Genomic DNA, 21,865 nt, shown 5'->3' on the forward strand with positions numbered 1-21,865 from the left:
TCAACATGGATCGGCTAGATCAGGCTGATTGGAAACATCAGGATGATCAGACCTCTCCAGATCGGATCAGAGTGATGGAGATTGAGTCTGTTTCCCATGCGCTACCATCCATGCAGACCTGCAGACCCGAAGTGGTGCTCTACACAACTGTAATGTTTTGGCAACAAATCCAACCAGAATAGTGAGCCGCTTCCGCATTGAGTCCCACTCAGAGGCTCACATAGACACATAGGAACCTACCTGTGGAAAGCACCGAGGGGACTTATATCCCGACCCATTCCTCAAGTTGGAACCACCATTAGACACTGGAGCCATGGGGGCATCATACACTCCCCGGATCGCAAAGCGCGCTGATTAGTTGCATTCTGAGAGCGCTGACAGGTTGCCCTCAGCGCCTTTCCAATGCTTGTCATAGAAGTCACCGATTGCAAAAGAACAGTAAGCTGTGCTAGCTCCACCGTGATAGATCAACCCGTCAAATGGCGGAGTGCATCAAAGAAGGCCGAACGGTTGGAATGCTAAGACTTTTCCTGGGCAGAAGAATCAAAAGAGTACAACGGCAATACCCTATTGCCTACTTGGAACATTGGTAAAGAGAAATGTTGTGTGATACAGTAGAGTGAGATACAGGCTCATCGGCGATCTCAACTAAAGGTATTTTCTAATCAATAAATTATAAGAAAAGTTCCTTGGTCGTGTCTATTTCCGCTAATCAGGCTATCACCATAAACGTTATGCAGGTTCTGGAAGCTCAGTTAACGATGCAACAGATAGTATAAGGTGCAATATACCAAGAAGTCATGGCTTGGATGAATGGTTGTGCAAGGTGGTCCGTTGAAGCGATGATTTGTTCCAATCGATTAAAAGATTCTGGGGTACCGAGAAGATAAAGTTCGGCAAGGTCGGGAGGAGGCCCATGCATTTGGGAGAAGAGGCCCATAGTGGCGGCGAAATCACCACTGTCAGATAGTTTATTAGCACGGACGGTGCTTCCAGCCTCTGAAAAAGGACCAAATGTTTTTGGCATCCAATACGGTCCAATTGGGAGAATCCATTCAACGCCGTTGGGGGGACAGGGGGTACTCGTTCTTGTAAGCTGCCTTGGCTTGATTCTGAGCTTGGAAGGAGAGAGAATGGAACATAGATTTGACATCGAGATCGGACATTATTAAATTGGCAGGCGGAAGAGGGGCCATTATTTCAAGAGCGCGCTTTGCTTCTACGCCACAACGAAGCTTGAAAGGTGGATGACCAGTAGTCGGAAGGGTGAAATTCCCCAAACCAAAATCTGGGACTTCTGAGCGTCGGTCCCGTACGTCCTGAGGCTTCCATTTCAAGCTCATCTGAAGGTAGATGACGAAGCGACGTTGTTGTTGATGCAAACTAACAAATTCATTGAAGATGGCATATAGGATCGCCTCAGTGGGAGGCCCTGTTACGGCCTTCTGAGCAAGTCTTCGCCGGTATCTTTGCTCAGGTGTAGAAGACATGAGTGTGGTCGATGGTTGTCGAGCTAACGCAATAGACCGGACCGAACGAAGGTAGATGTCTTGACAGCAAACTAGCTTGATCACGTGCAGAAATCGAGCGGAGTTTTGAAACGATCGTTCGAATTCAGGACGAAGAGGTGAGTCTGATTCCCGTCATAGGTCAAAGTATAACGAGGCTAATCTAGCAGCAGATGTCAGACTCAGAAGTTCTTTTCATCAAAGGCTACAAGGTTGATCTCACCAAAATCCGGGAGACATATGGGACTCGACCAGAGGATCCGGACAATAGCCGATTTTTAGCAATCTGGGAGAAATTTCCCCTCCCTTTCAAATATCTCGGAAACGGGGATGAGTTGCATGGGCATGTCGCCTTGGTGCTGGTCCTTGAAGATGGATATGATCGAGCGGATCTCGAAGGGAAAGAAATACCGGCTCTCGGTGCTCCATACGACAGTGTTTTCACGCCAGGGATCTGGGTCAGTCATTAAGCAAGGTCAGCGAATCCATAACGACTCTAACTTCTAAAGTGATTTATCCATTACATATAGATCGATTGAGTTAGCAACGGGCAAAGGAATCACCTGTATTAATCGATGGCCCCACTCCGTTATCGTTGGAGACGGTGAGCACAGTCTCATCTATGATAGTCACATGGGTTGAGGCAAATGATGCACCATGATCAGGGGAGTGGGACTCTGCAGAGGATGACAATGAAGAAGATTTCAATACCTCTTTTGCACATGTCTTTTGCAGTTTGTAATCATCGTTCCACTTCAGTTCCTGGGCCCCCTGGTCTCCTACCAAGCACGTGAAATGGTCCGGTGGAATGTGGTTCTCAATGTTTAGTGTTGTACAGCACGAAGCATGAAGCTGAAGGCCCAGTGGAAGGCTTCTAACACGGCAATGCAATCTTCTGCTTAACTCGTCATTGCAAAAACCGTGGTCCTCAAACACCTACCATGACAGGAGAAATGAATGCACATCCCTTCATCGTAACCACCATCATATAGGAACCCAATCAATAGTACAACTTTGCATGAGAAAATGCACTAAATATTGACCCGTTTGACCACTCTTATCCCCATGGGAATCCATTCAATAATGGGGTATGGATGTCTCCCAAAATGGGTGCTTAGTTATTTAAGGTCATGAATGCGTGCATTGTTCGATGCCCTCTACCTGTACCATATCTTACCAATTTGATTTAGTCTTACCCCTATTAGAATTGATTCTGAGTTTATGGAATGGGCTTCCAATTGCTGATTGTGAAGGCCTGAATTCCCATCTGTGAAACACCTGCCAATTGAGGCCGTTAGACCCGGTGTAACTGTCCATTAGACTGTATACACACCCTTGCTCAGTGCACCATAGCTATTGCATACTATTTGAGCCCCACTGATAGATAACGCTAATGTATTGCATTAGCCACCCAGCACTCATCTCAAGTTCAGTACAACCACGACCCTGTTTCACCTCAATATCAGCTGTAACATTGTTGGTACACCATCATTGGTAGGGGTGCTGAAGTTCACAGAGAACTGGTTCTGAACCGGTTCAAACTGGGAACCAAACCACAGCAGAACCAAACCATGGTTTGGTTCTGAATGTTGGGGGATATTGTGAACCAGTTCTGAACCGAACTGAACCGCAGAACCATCAAAGGATTTAGCTATTGAAATGTAATGTTAAGCATGCATTCATACAATTTTTTCATGGAAATTTTACAAAATCAATGCATTTGGGGTTGGCCAAGAAATTGAAAAACAAAAATCTATACAGCCTCCCTTCAGCAAATGGAAACTCTCTGTGGCAACAAAAGTGAGTGGCATACAGACCCTGAAAATCCTATGCTGGGTAAAGATGGTAAACTGCATGATGCTGCTGATAAACCAGACCAGTTTGTCTACAGTCTGTTAGAACTGGGTGAGGGTGGATGATTCTGGAGGGGAACCGGAGACTTAGCAAGGAGGGACCTTGGCCTCAGCGACTCAAGCGGAGTGCTGTGCCATTGCTGTTTGTCCATTTGGTCCTTAATTTCACAGTAGGTGAGCAGGAAGTCTCTAGGGGGCATTTCAGGTTGATTTCGGACTGAACCAAAATGAGTATGTACAAGTGCCGATATATATAATGGAGGGGGCAAAAGCACAAGGAAACAAAGGGAAACCAAATCGGAACGAAGATGTCCAAACAGGAACAAAGGGTAGAAGAAGTGGAGCGGTACCGAAGGTCATAAGGCAGGACCTGTGATACGTCCGAAAGGAGGTAGGGAGGGTGAGGCCCAGAGGGGCAGGAGGATGAGGAGAAGTGGGGATGATGACTAACTGGCTAGAATGGGAAGAAGCAGTAGTCCAAATAGGGATGAGGGGAAAACGCGAGAGATACATTACAAGCGGCGAAAGTGCTGAAGGCGATCCGTGAAGCTCGGGGGTTGCGGAGCTTACGGAGGTTACGGAGGCAGGGTTGAAAGTCTGAGGGATATTGGCAATGGTGTCTACGTAGTATGAGGTCACCAATGCAATGGACTAAGACCGAGGTGGAGTCAAAGTCCGAGGTAGGGACTATGATGGAGGCTCGGAGCAAAGGTACGAGCGGTGTCCGAGTACGAAGTACGGGACAGCGGTGGAAGGTCATAACTTGGCAGGAGGGTGGCGGAGGAGTACCAGAGGGAGGAGAGAGGGGAAAGGTAAGGGAGAAGGAGTGGCGGAAAGGAGAGTTGTCAGGTCCAAAGGTGAGTATCGGAGCGGACGGGGGAAGCGTAGGAGGGTGACAGGAGGGTGGAGGTGTTGTGAAGGAGGAGTGGAGTAGGAGGAGGAGTAGTAGTAGGAGGGTGGCGAGAGGGGCGATGTTCGGTCCGAGGTGAGTATCGGAGCGGACGGAGATAGGGGAGGAGAGGGAAGGAGGAGCAGAGGTGGCATGGGGGGTAGAAGGAGGTGTGTTGCCAGGACCGGAGGTGAGTATCGGAACGGCAGCGGTAGGGTATGACTCCGGAGGTGAAGAGGGTGGAGGTCCGGAAGTTGGGTCGGGGTCGGGTATGCACAGATATGACAATGTGACACCAACTGCATGTATATAATAGTGCCTGGGGTGGGAACAGAAGAAGCAGCCTTCTTCTCAACTTCCCACTTCAGACTAAGTGGTCAGGGACACTCACCCTGCAACAGGACTGCTGCTATGCATAGCCGACACCTGTCCCATTGAGTCCCTCATGCTGGGACCTTGCCATTTTCAGAGCTGTCCCTGACACTGCACCGACAAACTGGCCAACGAGTGTAGGGAACAAGGTTGCCTGAACCTGGCTGTAAGGACTTACAATGTGTACCCACACATTGTCTGTCCTTTCCATACTTCACATCAAGTGCAACTGCAGTCACGCTTCAGTAACATAAACAACCTGTATAATATTAAGCTGCATTACATCATGTAAATACACATATATAAGATGTGCAGGTAGCCTCCCCTGTTAACAATATAGCTCATTAAAGCGTATTTGTGTGACAGACTGGGAGTGTGAGGCACTTATAACCACGTGCTTACACTTTTTTATGCTCGGTAAGTTAATCCAGTTAACCCTGCACTTGTTCCCGATTCAATCGACATTGCAAAGCACGTCGATCTAATCTGCACCCAGACCCTCTTCCCCAATGAGTTCTCAAGGGGCGGCTGGATCATCTTCTTATCAAAAGAAGATGAAGACTGCGCAGAAATCTGCATGAGAACCATAGATGCCAGTGAGGCCAACACCACACCAATTGACCCCGATCCCATCGGGAGCCCTAACACGCCTCCAGACGAGCTAGACTCATCAGGAGTGGTGGCTGATACAGAAGCCCCAGCCACGATCACTGCTGATCTGGACCATGCACTGATTGACACAGAGACTCAGTCAGCGGCAAGAGGCACAGGCCCTTCAGCACCTGTGCCCCTACTTCCAACCATGAGTGGTGAGCTGACAGGGACTAATAATCCCCCTGTTGACAAAGCAACGATGAAGGGAGACCTACCACTCTCTGTTGTTGCACCACGAGAAGATGTGCCATGGAGGGAATTCATCCAGATGTTTGTGAGTTTCGAAAAAGGGCTTGAAAGTCGATTCAACACCATTCTGGAAAGGTTAGACACGCTTGAGGGACATCAGGAGCTTTTCCCTGACGAAGCCCCCTGACCCGTCGAACCTGATGAATTGGAAGAGACTCTGAAGGACCTTCGGAGCCTGCATCAACTGTGCCCAGACGAACCCTAGATCCAACTAGGGCATCTAAACAGACGCTGCATGACCAAGGGACTTTTCCCATGGTTACGACAACTCAGAATCTGCATGACGATGACGGCCTACCCGAGTTTGTCCATGTCCCAGGTTCAGGGGATCCTGGAATATGGATGGCCACTATATACCCCAACCCAGAAAGTGAGGAATCCGCCTCGTCACTGGCATGGATACCTTCCCATTTGAAAGAGAAATGGGCAAACAAGGATCGTATCGAACCTGATCACTTTCTCGAGCCACGGAATCGACCTCCTGACGATGAGGCCAACAGGAGTGAGGGTCTACAGAAGACCATCACTGAAATGTTGGGGCAGGCAGTCATGACAGTTGTGGAACAACTGAGCATGTCTTGTTTAAACTCTCGAGAGCCACCTGTGGTTTTTGTTAGTTTGTCAGATTCTGATAATGCAGATGTTGAGGCAGGATTGCCTCATATATCTCATTGTGGAACTGGTTCAGCCATTGTGGTCAACTGGCAAGGCGAAATCAAGAGGAAGCAGAGACACCTCTTTGCTACTCCTGCACCGAGTGAAGCATCCAAGGAATATAGGACATGAGTGGATGACAATGCGGCATGTCTGTATGCTGCACGGTCTTGAATCAGAATGCCAAGGCCATGCTCGAGAACTGCAGAGTAGGTTAAATACCTATGGGTGGTTCAGGGTGCAAGTGCCTCCTGGTGGTGGCAACAGCGACATGGCCACCTTCTTTGGCCTTAATCAGCCTAGTAAACAACACGAACAAGAAGTCTTGACTCCCCAGCCTACCGTTCATCATATGCTGGGTCCTCAGGTTGAGGCCCTGATAAACCTAATTTCTCCCATGAAAAGAGAGTTCAGTAACAATCTGAACCCTCTTTGGGCAACGAGCTCAATTGTTCCGAGGATGGTGAGTGCTGCCAACCCAAATGATGGGTTCATCGAAACTACTCTTAGGTCCTATTCTAGGGACCCTAACAGTATGACCCCTGGAGACCCAGAGAATTTCATGGGCGATCTTGTAAGAAGGGTATCAAACCTCGTATCCTAACACCTCTCCCAGCCGATGTAAAACCAGAGTTACTGAAAAAGAACTCTGTGCCATTTCCCACCACTTTGTGAAAACGATCTCGAAAAATTCGAGAACTGGCTGGTGGAGCTCACTTCCTGGATATCAGGAAATGGGTGGAAAGGCACAAGCTATAACGAGCTTCATATAGATGCTCTAGCTCGCACCTTAGACAGCGACCCCAAACAAATTGTGCTTCATGATATGAAGCAAGGTTTTGAGGAGGGGTCAACCCCTACCTTCATTCAGCTGCTAAACAAGCTGATGTTAACATACATGAAGAGATCGGTGGCAGGAACTGCCACCAAACTCTTCAAAACCCTCATGTATGATTCCTCCAAAGGAATAAAGTGTCATATCCGTGCATACCCGACCCCGACCCGACTTCCGGACCTCCACCCTCTTCACCTCCGGAGTCATACCCTACCGCTGCCATTCCGATACTCACCTCCGGTCCTGGCAACACACCTCCTTCTACCCCCCATGCCACCTCTGCTCCTCCTTCCCTCTCCTCCCCTATCTCTGTCCACTCCGATACTCACCTCGGACCGAACACTGCCCCTCTCGCCACCCTCCTACTACTCCTCCTCCTACTCCGCTCCTCCTTCACAACACCTCCACCCTCCTGTCACCCTCCTATGCTTCCCCCATCTGCTCCGATACTCACCTTCGGACCTGACAACTCTCCTTTCTGCCACTCCTTCTCCCTTACCTTTCCCCTCTCTCCTCCCTCTGGTACTCCTCCACCACCCTCCCGCCAAGTTACAACCTTCCACCGCTGTCCCGTACTTTGTACTTGGACACCGCTTGTACCTTTGCTCCGAGCCTCCGTCATAGTCCCTACCTCGGACTTTGACTCCACCTCGGTCTTAGTCCATTGCATTGGTGACCTCATACTACGTAGACACCATTGCCAATATCCCTCGGACTTTCAACCCTGCCTCCATAACCTCTGTAACCTCCGCAACCCCCGAGCTTCGTGGACCGCCTTCGGCACTTTCGCTGCTTGTAATGTATCTCTCGCGTTTTCCCCTCATCCCTATTTGGACTACTGCTTCTTCCCATTCTAGCCAGTTAGTCATCATCCCCACTTCTCCTCATCCTCCTGCCCCTCTGGGCCTCGCCCTCCCTACCTCCTTTTGGATGTATCACAGGTCCTGCCTTATGACCTTCGGTACCGCTCCGCTTCTTCTACCCTTTGTTCCCATTCAGACGTCTTCGTTCCGATTCGGTTTCCCTTTGTTTCCTTGTGCTTTTGCCCCCTCCATTATATATATCGGTGCTTGTACATACTTGTTTTGGTTCAGTCCGAAATCGACCTGAAATGCCCCCTAGAGACTTCCTGCTCACCTACTGTGAAATTAAGGACCAAATGGACAAACAGCAATGGCACAGTGCTCCGCTTGAGTCGCTGAGGCCAAGGTCCCTCCACGCTAAGTCTCCGATTCCACTCCAGAGTCGTCTGTATCCACCTGGTTCTAACAGGCGGGAGGTTGGCAGGAGAGGACCAGAGGGAAGAGAGAGGAGAGAGGGAAGAGGGAAGGAGTGGCGGAAGGGAGAGTTGTCAGGTCCGAAGGTGAGTATCGGAGTGGATGGGAGAAGAGTAGGAGGATGACGGAAGGGTGGAGGTGTTTGTGAGGGGGGAGCGGAGGAGTAGGGGGAGGAGTAGTAGGAGGGTAGCGAGAGGGGTGGTGTTCGGTCCAAGGTGAGTATCGGAGCGGACAGGGATAGGGGAGGAGTGGGACGGAGGAGTGGAGGTGGCATGGGAGGTAAGAGGAGGTGTGGTGCCAGGACCGAAGGTGAATATTGGAACGGACAGCGGTAGGGTAGGACTCCAGAGGTGGGGAAGGAGGAGGTCCAGAAGTCGGGTCGAGATCGGGTATGCATGGATATGACAGCCAACCTCGGAGGAGGTCTCCGAGATAATGAAGAGGAGGCGAACTGAAATGAGGGAGTTCACTGAGGAAGCCTTATGGAAAATAAGGAAAAACCAGTGAACAGACCCCTCTATGAAAGGGAAGCACCCTCCGCAACAGCCTTGCCTAAACAAAGTGAGCGTGGAGTGTTCACTCCAAGAACCCCTTCTGGAACCCCCAGAAGCGGCAATGTCACTGGGGAGAGTCACTGCTCGCCCAACCAAACTTCCTCCTGGAAAACCAGGAATCGCGCATAATAAACGCGATAAACTTGATCCAAAAAAAGGATGAGGAAATGAACCACAATAGTACAGCTCGTCTAGAGATAACTCTAGAAAGAATGGCCAACGCAATTGACACGTTGACTGAAAAAATCAGTGAACAGATGGACTTGCAGAAGGAAATAAACCTCTCACAAAAAAGTGAGGAAACAAATAAACACCCCTGGACCACGGTCCAGGACATAAACAGAACTTGTGAAAGTTCATGAAAAGAACCACCAGTGAAAGCACACTGGAGTATCATCAGCGACTCGACAGAGACGCTAAGGAGATCCTTCTCCCAAGGATAGGAGAAGACGATGCCGAAAGAAGGCATCGTTCAGAAATTAGGAGGAGAATTGGCATGTACCAAAGGTTTGGCCAAACGTCCACTTATGATGGACCTCTTGAACAGAGAGGTAACTCAACCACACTCTCTCAAAACAATGAGAGAATCCAAATACAACTTCAGGCAAATTTGCCTGAAACCAAAGAAACACTGCGAGGAAGACTTCCCCCAGTGAAAACCCCCCCAAAGGAGATATCTCCATTGGATAGCGACCCTGTGAAGGCAGGGGAGCAAGAGGAGTACCTGGAGAAATGGTACGAAAAAGCCATAAGAATGGCTGAAGTGAGAATACTCACTCCCTACCCAGAAGGAGTGAAGCCTGAAGCCCTAAAAAATGGGCCGGCATTCCCTGACAAGAAATGGTCAGGGGAGAACAACATGGAATCATTCTGGCAGTGGTTCACAGAACTACTGGGATTCCTCGCTTTGCAAGGATGCAAAGGTCCCCAATTTGACGAAGTCCATCTGGACTGCTTGATTCGTGGATTAGGGGGACCCACGTTCGACCTTGGAATAAGACTCCGAGACGAAACTCTCCTCAGAGGAGATGAGGGCATGTTCCTCAAAGTTCTCAACATATTGATGACAACTTTCATTAAAGTCTCTGCCATGTTGAATGCAACAAAGAAGTACTGCAACAAGCGGAAACTGGCCTAAAACAGTTCTACCTAGAACTGTCCAAAGCAGCATCCCAGATGGTGACGCCACCAGACCAGGCATCCTTCAACACCAGGTTCCTAAACTACATTCCCCTCGAATGGAAGAGGGAAATGATTGCTCATGATAGAATCAGAGCAGACTTCTCCTCAAACGAGGAGATGTTAAAAGCAATATCTCGTGTAGACGAGATAATCGATGGGCTGAAGATGTCTTCAGCCTACAAATCAGGATACTATCCCTGAACAACTACCATGGCAACCATGAGCCACAGCAGAGCCCTCCCATCAGAAAAGAAGGCTGAAGAGCCGAAACCCAGATGGAAAGAGGATACATCCTCGAAAAACTCGAGGAAAACCGAACAAAAGTCAGTTCCAATTTGCAGCAAATGCAGCAAAATAGGGAAAACGAAAGATTGCCCAAGACACAATGCAATGAGCGAAGAAAAACCAAGGTGCATAGCCGCCATGGAGATCGTGACCACAACAGAAGAAGAGTCAGAAGACTCATCAAACGAAAAACCAGAGAACAACTCTGGTAATTTCCAGAGCATCAAGCTTCGAAGTAGAGGACCCATACAAAGGACCTCAATACTCACCCAACTCAGAGGGTGAGGAAGTCAACGTTGGGACCATAAGGATGGGCCCAATGTCAGTCATTGATCATGACAACATAAATCACAAAATCAAACTGGCTGTAGCATGCCAGTTAGAAAACATGGCAGACGAAAAAGTCGCTGAAGCCTTTGGTGGAAGCACCAAGAAAAGACGCCTTGGGGAAATACACCAAAGTACCCAAGGAAAACAAGGACAAAGGGAAGAAGGACCAAAAGTCCATAGAAACCCAGTCCCCCTTGTTTGATGCGAAATTCCGCATCTCAAAAGACATGGGTAAATACCCCACAAACAGACCGCTCTCAACAAAGAGAACCCTGATGGCTCACATAAAAATAGCAGGCATAAAAGCCTATGCGCTATTTGACAGTGGAGCCGAAACAGACACTATATTGCCGGACTTTGTCCATGCGGTCCACATCCCAATTCTCCAATTGGAGAACCCAGTCATCCTTCAAATGGGGACAAAAGGAACAAGATCACAGATCCTGTTCAGAACAAACGTGGACGTTGAGATCAACGGCCACATAGAAAAACACTACTTCGATGTAATTAACATCAATAGATACGATGCCATATTCAGCGCCCCCTGGTTAAACAAAAACCAGGTAAGCTTAGACTTCCAGTCCCACAAAGTGAGAATGGTAAACAAGGGCAACATAGATACCCTTGGAGTAAGCGAAGACTGTGTGACAAGATCACATGGATCGAAAACTCGAGCAAGAGCTTGAGAACAACCAAAAAAGAAGCCCCCCTGACAGGGAGGCAGGATTGAAACACACCTCAGGGTAATCGAAAGAAAGTACCCTGAAGGTTGGCCCAACCCTAGTCCAGAAGGACTAGAACTTCCAGACATACCACATCTGGAAGGTCTCTCCATGAACAACCCCGAGTTCAAAATACTCAGGGAGTGGTGGAGAGAGAAATTCAAAACCATAATGGCACCAGCGCCATTAGAAATGCCTCCCTTGAGGGAGGTGAACCATCGAATCCCGTTGAAGGATCTGAACAAGAAAATTTGGGGAAACACCCTGAGGTGTCCTGCAGCACTGCAGGAAGCACTAGCGATGTTAGACACTGGTCCGGGGTCGGCACCGAAGGTCGCTGATGCGGGCCACTATTGGCTGTGATGGCCGCGATGCCTTGAACAAGGCCTGTGGGTAGGGCATTTGGCCTCAGCAACTCTAAAGGGAGTGCTGTGCCCCCTAGCTGTCTCTTGGCCCTCATTTCAGACTCACTGGGGTTGCCTTGTTGGGGTCAGGACTTAGGGGTTGTGGTCACATCGATATTAGAGCTAAGGTACAATAAAGTATCATACAGGATATATATAGGAAGAAGGAATGAATGGAAGCGGACCCAGGCCGAAGGCCGAAGGGTCCGGAAGCAAACAAGAGTAAGGAGCGGGGTTGGCCACATAGCAGCCGGCAATGACCGAGGGTCAAAACAAACAATAACAGATAAATAAAGGAAGGAGCGTAGGGCTGCAATAGCGGCAATGGTATTGTAGCAGCGCTGGACTCGGAGTTGGGCCGGAGTTGGGTGCGGGAATGGTAGCAGCCCTGTAGGGGCCAAGTGGGTGGGGTAGAGGAGTCATGCTGGGCACGGTGCCAGAGGCGGACTTGGGGCAGGAAGGTTGGTGAGGCTGTGGGGGAATCGGCCAGGTGCAGGGGAGCCTAGGGGCAAGCAGGGGAGTGAGCAGGGAGTCCTCAGGGAGGATAGGGCTGAGGTCAGTGCTTGTGCTCACGCTCGCATAGTGGTAACAGGCTCAGGCAGCATTGGGACAGGCGGGGAATGGGCCAGAATGCACGGCCGTGACAAGCGACCAAAATAGATCGCTATGTAAAAGCAGGATGGTGGTATCCTGCAAACAGCAAGTGAGCATGCCTGCTACTGTGTATCCGCAAAGCGGATGGATCTTTGCACATGGTAATAGATGCAAGGAATCATAACTCAAACACAATCCTTGACATCACACCAATGCCAGACATGCAACTGATCCAAGAATCAGTTGCCAGAGCAACATACCAATCCAAGATCGATATGTCGGATGCGTACGAACAAATACACGTGGATCCAGACGATGTCCATAGGACGACATTCTCTATGCCCCATGGGACATACAACTCGAACATGATGCAGCAAGGAGACTGCAACGCTCCTTGCACCTTCCAGCGCGTGCTGACCTGGGAACTACGAGGAGAAGTAGGCAGACGCCTACACATCTGGTTTGATGATATATTCACCAGCACAAGCTCGGTGGAGAACCACAATAAAGCATTGTTGTGGTTGTTCACTCACCTAAAGGGGGCGAAATTCTACATAAGCCAGAAAAAATTCCAGCCATTTGCCCCAATCCTAGACATTCTAGGAAGCTGTGTGGACAAACAAGGCATCCAGGCTCAAGTGGATAAAATGGAAAAAATCTGCAACGGCGAGAGCCAGTAGACCACACAGGAGTCCTAAGATTCCTGGGAATGGTAGAATATCTATCGATATTCATGCCAAACGTCAGTGGCTACACAGGACCACTGCAAACAATCTGCTCAAACAAGCAGACATTCAGGTGGACACCACTCCACCAGAAATGCTTTGACAAGATCAAATGTCTAGCATGCAGGGCTCCAATCCTGAAGCCCATCCAGTGGAATCCACCAGAAAGCCTCTCAGAAGAAGAGAGGACCAAACTCCACATCTGGGTCATAACAGACACATGCCCAGTGGGCATGGGCGCACTAATTGGACAAGGCGAAAAGTGGCAGACTTGCCGCCTGGCTGCATTCATGTCCAAAAAGTTCACCAACACACAACGTAGGTACTTTGCCTACGAGCTTGAGGCACTGGGTGTCCTCGAAGCACTCATGAGATGGCAAGATGATCTCATGGGAGGTGTCATATCCATCCCCAGCCATCGACTTCCGGTCCCTCCGTTCCCTCCGGACTAACTCCGCTCCTTCTTCACTAACCTCGGAGCTCCCGTATTCCGCAATCCTCTCGGTACCCCTCGATGGTCACCACCCCCTCGTTTCAATTTATTACCTACACCTCCCTAAGTACGGAGCCCCAAAGACTTCCGGACAGCTCCGACGTCCGCTAGCGCACTCCCGCCTCCGCTGGGCAATACACTCGCCTGCCCTGCAGAGCCCACCTTCGGGCCTATCCCTCCGTTCTGTTTCTGGGTTATTGCCTGCCTTTCCGCTAACCCCGCGACCCGACTCGTTGGTAATATTCAGTCGGCTAATGCTTTAACCCCGTTAGCTCTGCTCCGTTTGGCTCTGCCAATTGCGGACCCGTCTTCGCTGTAACCATATATATATCCCGCTTGTACATAGGTTACACTCCAGTAATAAAATCAACTAGAGTTACCCCCCTTAGGTTCTGATTGCCAGTCAGTAAGTTAGGGCACGGACGTGTCACTAGGCACAGCGCTCTTGGCAGGAAGTCGCTGAGGCCGAAGCCCTCCGCTACGGAGACACTCCCTCGTCTTGAATCCGGTCTCTGACAGGAGGCCGTGAATTCACAGTAATCACGGACCACAAAGCTTTGGAATATTTCAAAGCGAAAAACCACAACTCAGGTAGACACCTGAGATGGCAAGCCTTCTTCACAAGCTTCAATTGTGAAATAAAATACGTGGAAGGCCACAAGAACAAAGTGGCAGATGCACTCTCACGGTACTATGACTCATCAACAGATGAGGGTCTGCATTTCGATGACTATGTGTTGGTAGACATCCATCTGGACAAAAATGCAAAGATACTATCCCTGACAGAATCGAGGAATATGAAGAACTGCTGCTAAGCAGTACCCTGAGTAAAAACTCAGAGAGAAAGAGACTTGCAGCAATATGCGCGAGAAATACCCTAGGGGGGAGTGCCCAAAATCTGGAAGAAATCATAATTCCAGAAGAGAACCTTCGAAAACAATTCAAAGAGAAAGACCTCATTGAGGCAATAAAATCTGGATACTTGCAAAGCCAGATCCACTGGGAAATCCTAGAGAGCCTGGGGAATTTCAAAAACTTCTCCATAAAAGATGGGCTGATAACCCGACTTGGAGAAGGAGGAACGACCCAAATAGTAGTCCCGAAAGGGAACTACGAAAGGAAGTCCATTCGAGGAATAATCCTCGAAAACATCCACAAAACACTTGGACACTTAGGATCCAAGAAAACAGTGGAAACCCTCCATTGACACTTCTGGTGGAAGTCGATGAGGAAGGATACCCACAAGTTCTGCAGGTCTTGTGGAACTTGTCAAACAACAAAGAAAAGCACCAGGAGAAATCCAGGACTGCTTCACCCACTCCCAACCCTGGAGACACCATGGTCATCAATAGCTATGGACTTCACAGGTCCATTCCCAACAAGCTTGGGATATGATTACCTCTGGGTAATCATTTGTAGGTTGATGTCCAACATCCACCTAATTCCAATAAAAACAACAACAAACGCACTAGAACTAGCATTCATATTTCTTCGTGAAGTTGTAAGACTCCACAGTCTACCACACTCGATCATATCAGATCAAGACTCGAAATTCATGTCAAAATTTTGGCACGAACTACACCGAATACTCGGTGTGCAGTTGAAATTCACAACTGCATTCCACCTGCAAGGCGACAGCCAAGTGGAAAGAATGATACAAAAAGTAGTACAAATACTACACGCAATGGTTAGACCAGATCAACACAACTGGGCAGTGAAACTGTCGATGGTGGAATTCACGATCAATGTGAGCTCGAACACATCGACAGGATTTGCCCTGTTCGAATTAATCTATGGCCATATGCCAAAGATGTGCCTAACAGCACCACTCTCGGACTACCTGGGAGTAAACGACTTCGCCCAAAAGGCAAAGGAAAACCTCATGGCAGCACATGACACGATAATACACAATCACGCCGCTCAAACAATCCAGGCGAATAAGAAAAGATGCCCAGACCCGCCTTTGAGAAAGGGCGAGCTCGCATACTTATCCACGGATAAGCTGAACCTACCCAAAGGAAGGGCAGGAAAACTAAAGCCCTTATACATAGGGCCTTACAAAATTCTGGAAACATTTCCAAACTACGTCCTCAAGTTGCCACCACAACTTGAACAATGCGGAATCCACCCAAGATTCCATGTATCCCGGCTCATACCTCACGAGCCGAATGACCAAGAAATCTTCCCAAATAGGGAAGTAAACATATTCTATGATTTTGGGGAAGACCCCAATCGCGAAGCAGTAGTTCATGAAATCTTAAACCACACGTGGGTTCAAAACGAACTCTGGTTTAAGGTCAAATGGGAACTAGGGGACACCACATGGGAACCCCTAGGAAATTGCAACGACCTCATCCACCTGGACAAGTACCTCACATTACAAAATGTAAGGAAACCAGAAAAACTCCCTATCAAAGAAGACAGGGAACTCTCAGCATCACTACGCCCCCAAAAATGGAGGTGGAGGCAGTAAAGCCGAGGGATGATGGCCCACAGCCAAGAGCGTGGGAAAGTTCTGGGTGAGTAACTTGCCTGGACAGCCACACCATGTACTAGAGATCACATGGGCCAGGCGAGTAACTCACCTAGACCACGTGAACCACAGGCTCACATGTAAAAGCACACACAACTGCAGCAAATCCCACGCATGCAAGAACGAAAACCCCTCCCACCACCACGAGAAACATAAGGACAAAATGTTGTTCTCTGGGGGAGGCAACCCTCGGTTCGATCCAAACAAGCCACTGGACATCGAAATATGACAACCCAGGGAGAGAGGCTCCCTGGAACAACAACAACACCAGGCGCAGATAAGTGCCATGGACTACACGATGCACGCAGCACAAATGAGTGCCATGAACCAACAACCATCTGTGTTGCTAACAGGCACTGCATACCCCCACCTCAAAGGGGCTTCCAACCATATGCGGTGCAAACTGCACTGATGGTGCAACAAGCGCCATTCCAGGGGCAGCATTTGCTGCTGCAGCCCCAGGTATACTCCCCAGGGAACTTCCCTGGCCAGATCAACCCCTGGATTGGCCAATTCGGCCCAGGTCCAACAACACCCCAGCCAAATGCAGGCTGGGAATCAGCCATCGCATCAGTGGTAGCCGCTCAGACAGGTCAGCTTCACAAGGAGCTGAAAGAGATGAAGTCCCTCATAGGAGGGAGATGAGGGAGCGACAGCGGCTCCTTGTCCAGACCGTCCAAACAGGCATGGTCTGATAACTCGAGGGTGTCAGAAGACGCCTGCAACCATTGCACCCACTGGAGGTGTGAATACAACAGAGCACAAAGAGATGCCGAGGGCATCTTCAACTCTCTGAAAGACACAGAGAGAGAGGTTGATCTCCAAAAAAGGGAGATCGAATTACTGAAACGCGAGCTCAGAGAGGCACGCACACTGGCAGACCTCGCTGCCAGGCCCATTATGATGGGGGCCTCCCAGGTCAGGGGGAGGGGATATGGTTCTGGGCCTCATGAGGTGCAACCCCACATGGGGACTAGTGCACCAAGGGGTGGGGCACCGAATATCCCACCACCCTGTGGGCAGGCAACCCTGTCCGGGTTGCATAAGGGCCTGCCCTCAGAAGGGAAAACCCATGTTGAGGGGAAGAGGGAGAGCGGTAGGCAACTGACAGCAGACCCTAAAACAGGGACCACTGCCAGAGGCAGCAGGCCGCTGAGTACCTCAGCACCCTATGGGCAAGCTACCCTGCAGGGAAGTGTCCACATGCTATACAAGACCGCTGAACTCAATGAGTTCGGCAAAGTCAAAGCTCCAGTCGGCATAACAATCGACCCCAACTTCCCCATGAGGAGAATAGCGGGGTCAGAAGCGGTGCACGATGCCGCATACGCTTGGTGGACAAGTGTGAGTGGGAAAGAATTTGTACACTGGTATGAACAGGCCGAAGCTGCCTTCAAAAGCGGCAAGGTACACAGAACCCTTTGCGAAAAAGCGAAGGAAACCGAGAAATACTTCTTGGGACTCCCAAGTATTGCAAGACTTGTGGAGGAGTATAATTCCCCAGAGAACAAGGGAAAAATCTCCTGGGAAAGTCTAGGCAAAGCCGCCTATCTAAAGTCCCAGTTCAAACCACTCAGGACTCCTGAGGAACGTGCCACAAGAACTGCGGAGCAGGAAGCAAAAGCATCCAAATACCGGGAAAGAGACGCAAGTCTCTGCGCTGGACAACCAGCCCAACGACCACCCTTCCCCATGGGAAGAACGGTAGACCTACCATACTCCACACCTGAGCCAAGTAGCTCAGGAACACAACAACCCACTCCCACCCAAGCCCACAGCCTGACAACATAGCCCAGGCTACATCATCGCATCCGACGCAGCAATCGGATGTCCAGATGAACAACCCAGAGGAAAACCCTCCTCCGGGGCAATGATTCCACCCTTGAGGAAAGGGAAAGTGACACGGTAATATGCCATCGAGGTGCCTGTGAAAATACCTTCCCCCAACTCAAGGCCCCACACACAATACTGTATGTGAGGAACCGCAAGTAACAATTGTGGAAATCTCTACTCCGTCAAAAGACCCACATCCACCACTCACACACGAACCCTCATGGAACAAGTGAGGAACACCAAAGACATACAACCTTTGGGTCAAAATTCATTTTCGACAAACTCCACTACTTTTCTCCCTGCAATACCCATGTATCGCCGTTCACTTCAAAGTGACAGCCCACACTCACTTATTCCCTAAACCCTTTCTCTCTCCTTCACCAACATGTACAAAAATCACCCACTTTAAAGTGGCGACAACAAAACACTCATTGATAATTTCAAACTCAATGTAAATCAATTTTTAAAACGTTATTTTCTTCACCATCAACCTTGTATGCATTGCAAATGCAATGCAAGGGGGGAGAATGTCAGGGCAATAGCCCCAAACCCCAAGCCACATGTAATTAGATACATATAGTCACGTGGGTAAGCGGGAACCTCCAGGTAACTGCTTACACACTACTGTAAAATACACACACTTGTATCACTTACGGCTCTGTGTGCTGAGCTACCCTGAGACCTCACACCAGATGACCCAGCAGCTGCTATCGACAAAGGGGATGACTGCCTCGTCAATGATCCATATGAACACCCTGATCCTCAGGATGAGTTAGAAAGTGAGCCTGAAGGCGAGGTCGCCTTTGGGCATGTGGGTCTACAAGGGATGACATTCATGGACCCATCCGAGGACAATTACACCCTAAAACTTGCTTCGGCTCAGAGAGCGGAGAAACCCCTGAATGAAGAAGAAATTTACGCTGAACTGGTCAACGAACCCGTTCACCGATTCAAGACTGAGGGCCAGTTACCCCCTTGCAAGCAGGAAACCAAAACGGTTCCTGCTAAAATTTCAAAGAAAAACCTGCCCATGTTTGATGCGAAGTTTAGACTATCGCAAGAGGCAGGTAAATACCCTATGGATCGGAGTGCGGACTTGTGCCGCACTCTGACTGGTCTCGTTGAAATCAATGGGACTAGAGCATTCACCCTGTTTGATAGTGGAGCAGAGACGGATGCACTGTCCCCTGACTTTGTCAGGGCATGCCACATCCCTCTGCTGGAGCTACCAAACCCTTTGGTACTCCAAATGGGTACCAAAGGGAGTCGTTCCTGCATTTACTACGGAACAAATGTTGACCTGAAGATATTAGGTCAGAATAAGAAGCACTATTTCGATGTTGTAAACATCGAAAGGTACGACGCTATATTAGGTGCTCCGTGGTTGAACATGAATAAGGTGATGCTTGACTTTGGCAAGCATGTCATCCATGTCCACAGAGGCCAGCTCCCTTCATTTGACATTCCAATGGAACGTTCCTTTATCTTGACTGGGCACCAGGCCCACTGACACAATTCAAGCCTAGTTAAGAAGGCTTCGCCCTCAAATAATCAGGTGTCCAAATTGCCAAGCACACAGCAATTGTGACTTGGTAAGGCGAAGCCAACTTCGCCACCCGATCACCCCTCTAGGGAGGAGCCCAACTGTCATATCCATTCCTGGCCATTGACTTCCAATCCCTCCGATCCCTCCAGGCTACCTCCGCTCCTTCTTCACTAACCTTGGAGCTCCTGTATTCCGCTATCCCCTCGGTACCCCTTGATGGTCACCACCCCCTCCTTTCAATTTATTACCTATGCCTCCCTAAGTACGGAGCCCCGAAGACTTCCGGACAGCTCTGACGTCTGCTAGCACACTCCGGCCTCCGCTGGGCAATACACTCGCCTGCCCTGCAGAGCCCACCTTCGGGTCTATCCCTCCTTTCCATTTCTGGGTTATCGCCCACCTTTCCGTTAACCCTGTAACCCGACTCGTCGGTAACATTCAGTCGGCTAATGTTTAACCCTGTTAGTTCCGCTCCGCTTGGCTCTGCCATTTGCGGACCTGTCTTTGCTGTAACTATATATATCTGGCTTGTACATAGGTTACACTTCAGTAATAAAATCGACTAGAGTTTACCCCCTTCAGTTCTGGTTGCCAGTTAGTAAGTTAGGGCATGGACGTGTTACTTGGCACAGCGCTCCTGGCACAAGTCACTGAGGCTGAAGCCCTCCGCCACGGAGACATTCCTTCGTCTCGACCTGGTCTCTGACACCAACCCTCATAGTATAGCCACTATGAGGGGATCTTCTTATGTGTCGTCTGTACAGGATGCCACACATAATTTTCCGGAACACTGGCCTGACCCAAAGTCAGGTCAGTTACCTGATTGTTCTCATCTGGAACATCGCCCAATGATGGACGATGGTTTCATTCCCCTCTGCAATTGGTGGAGGGCGCATTTTGAAGACATCATGGCACCTGCACCTGAGGTCTTGCCTCCTTTCTGTGAAGTTAACCATAGGATTGGTCTTATCAATCCCATGAAGGGGTACAATGAGCAGCGCTCTATGTGTCCTCAGGCTCTCGAGCAACAGCTACAAGAGAAGGCTCTTCGTTACAAGCGTGCTGGGTGGTGGGTTAGACGTCCTGCTGCCATGGCATGCTCGTTGCTCTGCCTTGCAAAAAAGGATGGCTCTCTAAGAACCATCATAGATGTGAGGAATCATAACGCGAATATGATCCTCGACATCACACCGATGCCAGACATGAGATCCATAATGGACAGTCTGGCAAGGAACTCATATTGATCGAAAATCGATATGACCAATGCATATGAGCAAATACACCTGGAACTCGACTGTGTTCCACACACTGCATTTGCCACTCCATGGGGCACATACGTCTCGAATGTGCTGCGGCAAGGGGACTTCAATGGTCCCTCAACCTTTCAAAGGACCATGTTGTGGGTCCTCTGACAAAACATCAGATGGGCCATACACGCATGGTTTGACGATATATTTATGGGAACTGATTCGGTTTCCGGACACAATGAGAAGCTTTTGTGGGTTCATGACCAACTGAAAGCTGAACACCTGCACATCAGTAGGAAAAAGTTCGAGCTGTTTGCAGCGGTTCTGGACATCCTAGGATGTAAGGTGGATGGCCATGGAGTCCATGCAGACTCTGATAAAATGGCAAAACTTTGCAACTGGCGAGTACCTGAAGATCACCGGGAAGTACTATGCTTCCTGGGACTCATTGAGTATCTCGCCCACTTCATGCCAAACGTTAGTGCATATACAGGTCCATTACAGACGATATGCACCAACTACTTACCATTCTTCTGGACCCTGTTACACCAGAAGTGTTTTGATGAGATCAAAAATCTCGCCTGTAAAACACTGATTCTGAAACCCATTGTCTGGAGCGCCCTATGGGCCTCTCTGATGATGAACAATCGAGGTTCCAAGTCTGGGTTATCACAGACGCCTGCTAAGCAGGCGTCGGTGCTATTCTGGCCCAGGACACAAAATGGGAAACCTCCCACCCTGCAGCATTCATGTCGAAGAAGTTTACTTCGACACAATGTTTGTACTTCACATACAAACTGGAGGCACTGGGAGTCCTGGAAGCCCTGTCCAAATGGATGGATGAGCTAACAGGTGGCCAAAAGTTCTCAGTAGTAATGGACCATAAGGCCCTGACGTACTTCAAAGAGAAGCACCACATGTCACATAAGATGGAAGAATTTTTTCTATGGCTTAACTGCGACATAATTTATGTCAAAGGCCATAGGAATAAAGTAGCAGATGCACTGAGTCGCTACTATGAGTCTTTGTGCAACGAAGACTTACATTATGATGAATTTGTCTCTGCAGACATCCACATAGACAAATTAGGGGATGATCTCCCCTTAAGTTGCATTGAAGAAGCAGA

At 49.2% G+C, this 21,865-nt stretch overlaps 4 protein-coding genes across 4 annotated transcripts; 2 read left to right on the plus strand and 2 right to left on the minus strand.

Moving 5' to 3' along the window:
• Positions 1-620: 620 nt before the first annotated feature.
• EI90DRAFT_3048179 (uncharacterized protein) lies at positions 621-1,557 on the minus strand. The gene has a single exon (XM_039059605.1). It carries the CDS (start codon positions 1,488-1,490, stop codon positions 1,056-1,058), a length of 435 nt encoding a protein of 144 aa, XP_038918616.1. The 5' UTR covers positions 1,491-1,557; the 3' UTR covers positions 621-1,055.
• EI90DRAFT_3280081 (uncharacterized protein) lies at positions 706-1,088 on the minus strand. The gene is made up of 2 exons (XM_039066729.1): positions 792-1,088; positions 706-743 (listed from the first exon to the last, which is right to left on the minus strand). Coding segments are annotated over exons 1-2 (237 nt in total). The 5' UTR covers positions 1,028-1,088; the 3' UTR covers positions 706-742.
• A 119-nt stretch (positions 1,558-1,676) lies between the features above and the next one.
• On the plus strand, positions 1,677-2,081 carry EI90DRAFT_3048181 (uncharacterized protein). The gene has a single exon (XM_039059606.1). The coding sequence runs from the start codon at positions 1,682-1,684 to the stop codon at positions 1,976-1,978; it is 297 nt and encodes a 98-aa protein (XP_038918618.1). The 5' UTR covers positions 1,677-1,681; the 3' UTR covers positions 1,979-2,081.
• Positions 2,082-5,199: 3,118 nt separating this feature from the next.
• Positions 5,200-5,652, plus strand: EI90DRAFT_3014648 (uncharacterized protein; the record flags this gene model as incomplete). The annotated part of the gene is made up of 1 exon (XM_039056803.1): positions 5,200-5,652. The coding sequence occupies one exon, from the start codon at positions 5,200-5,202 to the stop codon at positions 5,650-5,652; it is 453 nt and encodes a 150-aa protein (XP_038918619.1).
• Positions 5,653-21,865: the final 16,213 nt, after the last annotated feature.

Source organism: Cantharellus anzutake (genome assembly GCF_015039405.1).
Source record: "Cantharellus anzutake strain C23 chromosome Unknown EI90scaffold_13, whole genome shotgun sequence".
Classification (NCBI taxonomy): domain Eukaryota; kingdom Fungi; phylum Basidiomycota; class Agaricomycetes; order Cantharellales; family Hydnaceae; genus Cantharellus; species Cantharellus anzutake.

Bases quoted from the DNA above. Each gene is read 5' to 3' on its own strand.
- EI90DRAFT_3048181 (XM_039059606.1), top strand. From the start codon at position 1,682: ATGTCAGACTCAGAAGTTCTTTTCATCAAAGGCTACAAGGTTGATCTC.
- EI90DRAFT_3280081 (XM_039066729.1), bottom strand. From the start codon at position 1,027: ATGCCAAAAACATTTGGTCCTTTTTCAGAGGCTGGAAGCACCGTCCGT.
- EI90DRAFT_3048179 (XM_039059605.1), bottom strand. From the start codon at position 1,490: ATGTCTTCTACACCTGAGCAAAGATACCGGCGAAGACTTGCTCAGAAG.